Source organism: Lissotriton vulgaris, chromosome 2_1 (assembly GCF_964263255.1).
Source record: "Lissotriton vulgaris chromosome 2_1, aLisVul1.2, whole genome shotgun sequence".
Taxonomy (NCBI): domain Eukaryota; kingdom Metazoa; phylum Chordata; class Amphibia; order Caudata; family Salamandridae; genus Lissotriton; species Lissotriton vulgaris.
The window spans coordinates 56,571,669-56,583,925 of record NC_141687.1 but is presented as its reverse complement, the minus strand read 5'-3'; the positions used below and the strand labels follow the sequence as shown (position 1 = coordinate 56,583,925).

The 12,257-nt window shown below is 43.7% G+C and overlaps 1 protein-coding gene across 1 annotated transcript in view; it reads left to right on the top strand.

Moving 5' to 3' along the window:
- The window catches only part of WNT6 (Wnt family member 6), a 69,847-nt gene extending 59,607 nt beyond the window's left edge, over positions 1-10,240 (top strand). The window contains exon 3 of the mRNA XM_086954009.1: positions 2,809-10,240. Coding sequence (XP_086810135.1) covers positions 2,809-3,270 — 462 coding nt within the window. The 3' untranslated portion in view covers positions 3,271-10,240. The remainder of the gene's footprint in view (positions 1-2,808) is intronic.
- The last annotated feature ends 2,017 nt before the right edge of the window (positions 10,241-12,257 follow it).

Below are 12,257 nucleotides of genomic sequence, written 5' to 3'. Positions count from 1 at the left end.
ATCGCCTCTTCAACTAGCAACTAATGTGCTGTCTTTCATCTTATTCTAAACACCTTGAAGTCCAGATGATGTACCCTACACTAGCCTGATTGACCCCTTCCAGTTAGGCCTCTGTCCTGCTCTCTATTGAAACAACTCTCACTCAAGTCTTCAACGTTATTTCCACAGCTTGCCACAATCAACATATTTTCTATCACCCTTCTAGACTCATCAGCTGAATCCGTAGTACTTTCTAAAGATACTCAACTCTAGTAGTAGTGGTTCATCTCTTATCCATCAAACAACTAATTCCCAGTATATGTGGGATAATGTACCCCCTGCATAGAGCATAAGGATATTCCAAGTGTCTGAAGAGTTCTGTGGCCACAGAGGAATGAGGCTGAAGGCCAAGTTCCTTTATAAGGTTATAGAACTCTGAGGTGGCTTGCAATATCCTTGTCCTCTATGTCAGAGGATACTTTACTCCTTATAATACATGGTCACACCATATCCCTTCTAATATGAAAATGATATTATGTTTGTAAATATGAAGAGGTAAATTAAAATCTCAAGTACAAAATTAAACACATCTTAAAAGCATGTACATATCTCTTGCAAAAAGACATTTGAAAACTTAATACAAAATACATTTAAAAAAAAGCTGCAGAATGTGTATAACCCCTCAGAGTGATTCTGTTCTTCCTATAGATACTTAAATTGTGTTCAAAATAACAATGTTGCCATAAATATCTATCTTTCTGTGTATAACTGTCCATCTAGAAAAACAGAGCAGTAGGCATTGTACCCTCAGAACTGTATTGTAATCTACCTTACTTCGTCAGTATCCCTCGCACAACCCCTCTCACCTCCTACGCCACAGCCTCGTGGGTTCCTTTCCCACCGCCATCAGCTTCGGAGCACGGTTTGAACCCTGACAAAGGCTAGACTCCTTTGTTTTTACCACAGGAGGACATTAGCATGATATCAGCTCCTTCATTTTAACATACACTTGTAGAATGTGTCATTTTGCTTCTTAGGAGAATACCGTGGTGGGCATAGGAGAGAGTGTAATAGTAAGTTCTTAAGTAAAAAGTATAAATTGCCTGATTTTCCAAATGTAAAGATCCCCTGATGGTATAAGACAAAATGTAAATGACCATCTTACTGTTGCTTTTTGAGCGGCCTTCAACTGTAGAATGAACCTGCAGACACATTACAATATATTCAATTAAAACTTAGCATCCATTACCCGAATTATAAAAGGTCCTGAGCAGAGAGAAATCAACAGCCAATGGTAAACTGTCACAAGAGAATCTCAGGGGAATGGATGCTGAATGCCTTGTTTGGGAGTACTCTGTGTGAGGTGCCATCAGACCACTAGCTAGCTGTCAGCAAATTGCATGCCATTTTAGGGAAGATAACACAGACCATGCTTTTTATGCTCAGACCAACAACAAAGAGCCTTCACTCCTCCTGCACTGATGTTAACACGGCCAGCTATGTACTTAAATTTAGAGCAGTGGTCCTTAACCTGTGGTCCGGGTACTTATAGGAGTCCGCAAAGCCAATTCAGGGGTCCGTGAAAGCTTACAGAATTTAATAATTTTAACAGATTTATAGTGTGTATAAATAAAGAAGCAACATGTAAAGTTGAAGTCTTTAAAATGTCTGGTGAATGTTAACAAATCTGAAGTTTGAGGCTTAAATTAAGCCAGTGCTTTCAGATTTGTGGGAGCAGTGTAATGCATCAAACTGAATGTACTATAGATAATGAGCGGCCTCAGTTGACTTTAGAATAGTGCCAACATTACAATTGAAATTAATTTAAAAAAAATTATTTTCTATGTGTTTGTGAATTACATAAAATATTTCATTAGTGAATTTGCTTGAGGAGTGCTTCTTTTTGTATTTTTAATGTATTCTTTTGCGGTTCAAATTTACGAAAATGCTTATAGCGGGTCCACAGAGTCCTCAGTGGGTGTCCCTGGACCCGCCCGGGTTCATTACTAGAACCCGGTCGGGTTCTAGTAATTAATAAATGGAGTCCACAGAACTCAAAAGGTTAAGAACCACTGATGCAGAGAATACCCAAAAAATATACATCAACACCTGCACGCAAATGTGCAGCTAGAGTCACACAAAACCAAAAATGCAACAGAGAAGCATACACACTGATACAGCATCTTATACACACACGCACTGGGCATTGCACGCACAAACGCACATAGACAAACAGGGTGTGGGATCGCGTACACCAGGGGTTCCCAACATAGGGTGCCCCCCCCCCCCCCCATGGGATGTGAGATGGCATTTCAGGAGGTGCAACATTTCATGCAATGAGTTGAAAGTAATTTTTTTGCTTTAGTTCGTTCACCCGCAGTACTATATGTGGTTCAATCTGTGGTTCAAAAAATACAAATATGACTATTCATTTTTAAATGTGCTATTAATTTTGTAGGGGCTGCAGATGTGAATCAAACCTTTTCTTGGGGTGCGGGGCATAGCTAAAGGTTAGGATCCCCTGGCACGCAATGATGCCTAAGCTCCGAAGCGGGCCTGATAAAAAAATGTTTGATTGGCCGAGGAGACCTGTGCGGTCCCATCCCTGATCGCTCAGGTATTTTAATTAAAGACCTGGAGCAGACAGGATCCTTACATTAATCATGAATTAATTAGCAACAAGCCCCAGATTTGAGAGCAGAGCTGCTTGGCGAGAAGCATTCCTGAAATAGTGGGACTTGCCTTGAGGCGACACCTATGGATTCCTTCTGAGAAGCGTGTGTTTTATCTCGTCCGCTGATCTCTTCTCCCCTCTCTCCCTGTCTGCAGGCCGTGAAGAACCACATGCGGACGGAGTGCAAGTGCCACGGCCTCTCGGGCTCCTGCACGCTCCGCACCTGCTGGAAGAAGATGCCCCACTTCCGGGAGGTCGGCGACCGGCTGCTGGAGAAGTTCAACGGGGCCTTCAAGGTCATGGCCGGAAATGATGGCAAGTCCGTGGTGCCGGTAGGCCACAACATCAAGCCACCCGACAAGCGGGACCTTATCTACTCGGCCGAATCCCCGGACTTCTGCTCGGCCAACCGGAAGACAGGAGCCCCTGGCACGAGGGGGCGAGTGTGCAACAGCTCCGCCATGGACATGGGTGGGTGCGACCTGCTCTGCTGTGGTCGGGGCTACCGGGAGGAGACAGTTGTGCTGGAGGAGAACTGCCTGTGCCGGTTCTACTGGTGCTGTGTGGTACAGTGTAAGAAATGCGTCACCAGGAAAGAGGTCAGCGTGTGCTTGTAAGGACAGGGACCCATAATGGGCATGGTATCAGCGGTGACGTCCCAGAGCCAAAGAACCCTGGTGGGGCTGGGAAGCCTTGAGAATCTGCCCCACTGTTATCCCCAGAGCCGCAGCCTAGCACTTGTACCAGAACCTGTAAGATGGCGGAAGCCAGAAAAGGGATAAGAGTGGAGCGTCACTTCTAGTGACATTTGCGAAGGATAAGACAAAGCAAGAGAAGATGTATGTACACCTCCAATCGGAGAGACAAAGGACTGAGTGGGGATGAGTGAGGCCCCACACTCTGGCAAAATTAGGCACAGATTATGAACTTCTTTAACGTGTGTCGTGACTGCAGAATGTTAGGCCAGACCTTCACTTTCCAATGATCTGATGTGGGCTTGCTTCATAAAATAAGCCTTCATCTTCTGGCAGCATGCATTGGGAAAGCTAGGGAGCCTTGCAGGACACATTCGAGCGTGCCAGTAGCGGTCAGTGGTGCAGGATGAGGGTGGAAAAAAGAACTGGCATGGGATCTGTATTGTCACAGAGTACAATGAAAGATTTGCCTTCAGAGGTTCGTGCTTTTGGGCTGGATGGCGATAAGGGTGGCTTTCATGTGGCTTTTGATTCTGTAAACTGTACATTAAGTCTTTACCTCTGAGCAGCATGGCCAAGACATCCAACATGCAGAAGGCTTTTATCTCCGAGTGACTGGAGTTGGATCATGAATGAGAGAAGACGCTACGTCCAGTGACAGGTGTTCCATCAGCCTAGAGGAGCATAGGCTGGTCTGCATGTTCAGTAGCATTGAAAGGTCAGACATGAAGATATAACTGCAGTGGCATGGGAGGGGTTAGGCACGAGAAAAAGGAAATAGATTATATTGCAGCGATAAAGATTGGAGCAAAGATGAGGCACATCAATATGCCTTCACCTTCAGGGACGTGGAAGGCCATAGGTAGTAAATACAACAGATCTTCCCCCTTAAGGATACGTGTTGGATAGGAGAGGGAAAAGAGACAGCTACTTGCAGTTCCAGGTCATTATATCGAGGTTGATCATAAAAAATATCATATCCGCTACACTGTCAAGGAAAGAATATATTTACTATTCTTAACTCCACATCTACTTACCATGATGCAGTGGGAGGAGATCTTGTGAATGCAATATTTTTCTCATGTGGTACACCACATAAGAAACAATGAGGTTATACTTTCCACCAGTGGCGGCCGGCTATTATACAGGGATGGGGTCAAAAAGGACACCCAGGCATACATAATTACACACTCACTCACCCATCCATTCACACATGTGCACACACACATCCTTTCACAACACTCACTCCCAAATATTCATGCATGCACGCACGTGCGCACCAAACATTAAAAAGAATCACACTTACCTGCACAGCACTGTCTTGTTGGTCCTAGGAGGGTTGGGACTACTGCCTTCTCTCATTGGCTGACTAAAGGAAGGCAGCAGTCCCTACCTCATCACAGAGTGGTATGGGGTCACTGAGAATTGTATTGTTGACCCGACCCCACTCTCTGACAAGTTATCAGTGATTGACACTCGGCCCTGGACGCCTCGGGGCTTAAAACTGAAGCACCCCAATCCAAGGCAATCAGGCGCTTTCGCAGGCAAAAGAGATCATGCCCACAGGAGCTGTGACATCCTCAGCCCGGCAAAATTCAGCCTATGTAGCGCATTTAGCCAAAGGCACGCTTAAGGCAAGCCCGCCTGCGCCCTTCCGCACCCAAACGGGCCCAGGGGCCAAAAACCCTGATCCTTTAATGCCAAACCAAATACCATCACACACCTACTCAAGAGATATGCTTTTGGACCTGGCAGATACACAGAAACCCAGCATGCACTGTGTGAAATCATCTCTTAATGAGCAGGAATGCCCGTTCTCTTGCTGTCATTGCAAATGGGGATGCCAAGTTACATATGCCCAACATACAGAGAAAGATACCAACTCTAACTGCCTACCCCTGGTCTGTATTTACTTTATTCTAGGTCAATACCAAACACTGTATTGAGATCTGGGAAACCTTAGATGATCTAAACCCAGATCTAGCATTTATCACCAAAACATGGCTAGACGACAACAACACCCCCGACATTGCCTTAGCTCTACCAATAGGTTACAAAATATTAAAACAAGATAAAAAGGGGAAGAAGGGAGGGGGCATAGCCATTTTATTTAAAGAACACCATACCGGTATTCCTGAGGCAGTTACCCAGACAGGCACTCATGAGATGCTAGCTTTCTCAGTGTTCAAAGGCGAACACAAACTATTCAGAGGGGCTGTTATCTACAACCCTACCGGCCATCATGCTGACTTCAGCGTAAACTTGCTATCTAAACTTCTCCCCCTCTGCTTAAAACAGAAACAGTTTGTAGATTTTGGTGACTTCAACATCCACTATGAAAACTCCACTAATCCGGGGGCCAAACATCTGGAAAACAATATGGCAATAATACAACTAGTTCAGTGGATCAAAGGACCAACCCACACGGCTGGATATACACTGGATCTACTGTTCTCTAATATCGAGACATCAATGTCCGTGACAATAAATCGCTGCCTTGGACTGACCACTCCCTAATCTCCTTCTCTTTCAGCCTACCGGATAAACCACTCCAGGCAAAAACAGAGTTTCAGTCAGGGGAAAGAGCTTGGAACCGAGTCACCCTTGACTTGTTTGCCTCACATTTCTCCCAATATAAGCCCGATACTTCTTACACTAATTCCGTTCAAGCATAGCTGAGCATCTGCAAAAAGAAATGAAAGCTCTTGATCAGTGCACCCCTAAACTAGACAGTAAATCTAACAATAAAGCGCAATCCGAAAAGTGGTTCTCATTTGAACTAAAACTAATGAAAAGAAAGTGTAGAACCCAGGAGCATAAATGGAGACTGTCAAAGGAGAGCAAGGACAGACATAGCTACCTAGTCGAACTGAAAAGCTATTACTGTGCCCTAAAAAATGCAAAGAAAAACTACTATACAAAAAGAATCGAAGACAATGGTAGTTCATCCAAAGAACTCTAGAAAGTAATTCGAGAATTCTGCAAACCGACTAGCTTGTCTCAAACTATGGCACCTACAATAGATAACTGTGAGACTCTTAACAACTGCTTCACTGATAAAGAGACCAAAATGTATGCATCCTTTAACAAACAGCCTGAGGGAGATAATATAGACTGGGAAATCATGCCGTCCCATCCCCTGGCTTAGGTCCATCTGGCCACTCTGGTCCCCCACTCAGAAGAGCAGGTAGCAAACGCTATGATTGAGGTTAAGGCAGGATTGCCACTCGATTCTTGCCCACACTTCAGCATCTCTCGATTAGTGTCAGTCTTATGCCCCCATGTCACCAAAATCTTTAATCAATCTTTAGAGCTAGCTTCCTTCCCAACCATATGGAAAGAAACCGTGGTCTTTACTCTATTAAAAAAAAAAGGCCTATAAATGTATAACCCAGCAAATTACCGACCGATCTCGCAGCTACCTTATCTATCTAAAGCCTTGGAGAGATTGGTTAATAGATAACTCGCCACTTTTCTTGAAAGCAATAACCTCCTAGAACCCTCCCAGACTGGTTTTAAAGGCAACAACAGCACTGAGGCCACATTACTTGCTGTATCCGATAACATCAGATCCCTAGTGGATCAAGGCAGAGCCGTAGCACTGATCCTTTTGGACCTTTCTGCGGCTTTTGACATTGTATCTCATAACAACCTACTACAAATTCTCCACAAGAAAGGATTACATTCAAAAGCCCTCCCATGGTTTGCATCCTTCCTGAAAAACAGAACCCAAAAAATTCAAATAGGCCCTTGCTCCTCAAATCCAAAATGTATCAAACATGGAGTCTCACAGGAAGCCTCCCTAAGCCCCACTCTTTTTAATGCGTATGTCTCTTCCCTAATGAAATAAATGCCAGTATTTGTAAAGCCCACATCTACCTCCAAAGTGGTGTCGCAGAGCTGGGGGCCCTCTGGAAGATTAAGCAAGCTACTGCCCAGCGTCACATGGTGCTGGGCTAACCTGCCGCCGGCACCAGGGATTGAACCATGAACCCCGTAGTCCAGAGTCAGGCACCCTGGCTGCTGCACCACACCTCTAGCAGCCATCAGTAGAAAATGGGCTTTGACATCTACTCATATGCCGACAACATGCAATTATTGATCCCTCTGGATGACTGGCGTGCTAACACTGACCTAATTAACTGCCTCACCGAAATCGCAACTTGAATGACAGATCACTGCCTAAAGCTAATTGCTGGAAAATCAGAGATTTTGCTCTTTGGGGGTGCACACTCAATTTGGGACAGCAGCTGGTGGCCCCAAGCATTGGGAACCGTCCCAAAACACAAGTGGGTGTTGGTAAAAATCTGGGTATCCTTTTTGATAATGCTCTATCAATGCAGGACCAAGTGCATGTGTTATGTGGAAAAAGGTTCGCTATATATTGAAACTTTTCCGCAGATTTTTTCTTTGGATTCCGGTGAACTGCAGAAAAATGGTCATTCAAGCCATATTTCTGAGCAGACTGGACTACGGGAATGCACTTTACATGGGCATGTCCGAATACCTCTTTTCTCGCCTTCAAGTAGTCCAAAATACAGCCGCTAGACTGATCTGTGACAAAAGCAGATACAGCTCAGCATCTGACAGCATTAAGGAACTACACTGGTTGCCCATGCGCCAAAGAGCCAAATTCAAGCTCCACTGCCATGCTCACAGGACCTTGCATAAGAAAGGCCCACACATTTTGCAAGACAAAATGGCATTTCTTGTTCCGTTACATAACCTGAGATCGAACCATCAGGCCCTAGCAAAGGTCAAACGTACCACTAGAGTCAGGATGGGAGATTGCTGCTTCTCTAAGTTAGCTGCAGTTCTATGGAATGATCTCCCACTTGACCTACGACTGACAGACGACTATCTTCTTTTTAGAAAGAAGCTAAACACCTTCCTGTTCCCCAGATACTAAGTCGATTAGTCATTAATTAAGAATACCCTGCTCCACAGTTGCGCTGTACAAATACAAGTACAAATACAAATGCATGTCAAGCTCCTGCCTGCCTTACCTGAAAAATGATTGTCAGGCTTATATTTGCTCAGCCTGACAGACACTCTACTTGTTGGACTGAAGGTGCCTTCTTCAGCTACAGAGACATGTGGTGTGTATAACATGATCGAATCGTCAAGTCTTGAGCCTCCCTGACCTGTAGGGGTAGGGCGAGTCGATATGAGAAAAGAGACAGGTGTCTGCGTCCAGAATTCTGGTCAGAAACAGATATGTGGATACGTTAGTGGTCTTCACCTCCAGTGAGGTGGATGGGGGAGGCAAGATAAATAAAAACTGTTGTTCACATTCAGTTAAGGGGTTTTAATAGATGGATCATACAGCAGGTGTTAAATTCAATTCCAGGAATAGGCATTTGTTTATTTCCAATTGAGCGTGGACAATGAGCAGGGGTTCATGCTCTTTGACAAGAGTTGGGCAAGAGATGCAGACTATTCATGGACTGGACAAAAGATGATGACTCCATTGACATGGCGTGTGCCTCATGTGTGGAGTAGTTAATGGTATGGCTGGACTCCAATACAGATGGAGACTGGGTGGTGTCTGATGCTTTAGAAACATGGCCCGGATTAGAGACAGGAGACATTCTCGAGTTTACCACTAGAGATGTGAGCTAGTTCACATATAGCAACAGAAACAGGCATCCTTTCAGTTGCATTTGTTGGTGATAACTGAGAACAAATGATCCATCACACTCCCTCAGGGGGCACATCACAAAGAGAAGGGAACGAACGACAGGCCATCCCATCACAGCAACAATATACACTGTGTGTTGGACTGGATCTAGTTAAGGCAAAGGATATATTGCTTGAGAGGCTTATCGTTGTGGAAACATGTTTATAAATTAAGAAAGAAACAACCTCACAGCCCTGACTCTTGATACATTGGTTGAATTTATATATTTTCATCACCATCATTTTACATATAATACAGAGACTATGTAGAACATAGGTCGTCAATTAGCAGACCAGCTACAAATAAGTTCTCAAAAGACAAGAAAAATCTTATTAAAAACATCTTTATATCTGTGACAACTAAAACCTGTCAAACAAACGGCGAAATCCCTGAATGTATTTCTGTTTGTTATTGACACAATGTGCCTTGCAAGGCCAAGCAAACCAACACAGCATGATTTAAAATAAATATAGCGAAATAATCCCAGCGAGGGAGTTAAATCACACTGTAAGAACACACGGTTTCAGCCTATGAGATTCATTTTTAAGGGCTTTGTCAAGTGTTTGTATTTTACAAAAGCATTGGCAATTAGTATGTATTCCGATTTGTTATTGACACAATTTTACTTACGACCCAACACAGCATGGTTTTTAATACATATAGAAAAACAATCCCAATGGGAGAGTTAAATCGGACAATAAGAACAGAAGGTTTCGGCCCATGAGATCCACTTTTAAGGGCTTTGTCAGGTGTTTGTTATTTTTTACATGGCATTGGCGATGAGGAAAACAATATTTAAATGGATAATTATGATTCCTTAGAATGGCATTACAATTCTTATGAGTTACGGCAGTCATTGTTACATTGCTAATAAACACCTGTGGTCGTTGTATAGTAAAAATTAGATACCCGGGGGGTTGTATATGTACGCCCCTCTCTGAGTTTATTTTCATTAATGTAAGATAACTGGTGAAAGGTAACATGCCCTTACACCAAATCACCTGAAAATTAAAAATGTCTTAAGATGGTTGAAGGAGGTGGAGCACAGAATGAAGGAGAATGAAAAATGATGGACTGATGACGATTCTGTCATCCTAACTGGATTGTTATCACGACAGACCCGTACAAATCGCAAAGCCGTGACTAAGGATGCACTCTCTGCCAAGTTGTGTTACTTTGAAGTTGGACCAGATAAAGATTATTGTATGTGTGCTGTTCTTTTTTTTTTTTTTTTACTAATAAAGATATTTAAACATTTATGAAACAATGTTTAATCACAGCATAACTATGCTAAAGTCCAGACACCAGTCACTGTAAAAGAGGGGTGGGGGTGTTGCATCAGAACTGTATGGCCTCAGCGTTTCTTTAGTTTATCAAAAACAATAGTTTAATATTTGAATCATATGAGTCAATACCGACAAACATATGAGGGAAGATTTTACATGCAAATGGGTGATCATTTGAGGTTAGGCAGGTGTTGTATAACTATTACACAAACCTCCGAATGTTGTGACAAGAAAGCCAGTGTGGCTTCTATGTATGTCTCTGTATAGCTGTATTTTATTCATCTCCCTCATCTCTTTTACTTCTCCACAGATAACACTTGGGCCAAAATGTTAACATATTCCGGTACCAACAACCCATAATAGCACAACCTTCAAATAGTCATGGACAAACCTCAGTATGGTATTTCACAATCTCATAAACTCAGTGCTAAAATCCCAGAATGCTACAGCACACTGCTATTGCAGCTCTTCTTCAGACGACTCAAGAACATGGGGTCAGTATGCGTGTACTTTAGGTAATGCAGAGGAGCCAGAATGCTGTGGAACATCTTCAATGCCAACGTGCTGTTAGTACTGGACAAAACCTAGCAAGCTATGGGGAACGTCATAATAGTAACTGCACACCTTCCGGCTTGGCACTATACGATCTAAGGGCCCGATTCACAGAACTAACTTAAGACAATATTGGTATTCAATGTGGAGAAGCGTGGCTCAGTGGTTAGAGGCGGCAGACCTAGAAGCTGAGATCGGCTGTGGACCAGGGTTCGATTCCTTACCTCGGCGGGTCTCGGGCTCAAAAATTCCACGGAGTCGACAATTCTCGCTCTGGTGCCTACTCGACTCACGGGGTCACACTCTGCGACTCTGTGCAATAGCATGCTTAATCTCCACTACGGCCCCTCGCGCCGGGATGCCTGGCTTTCACCTTGTGGATACCCGGCCGGGGTATCTCACAGGGGAATACCAGGACGGGTTCCCTAAGCAAGCACCTTTAGGCCCCTGGGTTAAAGTGCGCTATATAAATCGAAACACATTTACATTTACATATTCACAGAAGTTAGGATTTTGTCTTAAATGTGTCTTAAGACAGACTTAAGTCTGTCTTAAAACAAACTTAAGACAAAATCCTAACATCTGTGAATACCAAAATTAGTAAGTTTAGGATTTTGTCTTAAGTTAGTTCTGTGAATCGGGCCCTAAGAGTTTATTGTAGAAATCCTACCATGCTGCTGCTGTTCTCAGCGCAGATATATCACAAATCCCAGTCTGTTTTAGGCCATCTCACTACAGCTTGTATGCAAATTCCGCCATGCTTTGTCTCATGCTTGGGTTCTCGTGATCTTGTAGCAGAGTTAGAAAACTGGGAAGTACTAGTGATCCGTACTGTGTTGTTTTCTCACTGGCTAGGGTACCGAACTGTTAGAACTGACTATTTCTGGTTGGCTAAGGCTGACGCCAAAGCTAGGCAGAAACCACCATTCTAGTCAGGGAAAGGGAGTCACACGCCAAGATAACCCCTGCTCACCCCCTGGTAGCTTGGCACGAGCAGTAAGGCTAAACTCGGAGGTAATGTGTAAAGCATTTGCACCAGCACACAACAGCAACAACATCCTAGGCACACCACAAAAGGAACTCCACACAAGGTTATATAAAAATAACTTCTGTATTGTCAAAACACATCAGATAGAAGTCACACATGTACATTGTGCCAATTGGCACGGGCAATAGTCACAAGGGATTATTTACAGGACAGGGCCACATGGGCCACTGTCAGAATCAACACTTTTAGAAATAGCACTTCTAGAACTTAGAATAAGTATAGCACAAAATAACAGTTATAGATCACATCCAGTAACTACTGGGAACAGGTAAGTACCACGTACGCAACCCTAAACACCTTAGGAGAATGTGACGCAGGGAACCAGGACCTCACTAGGACCACT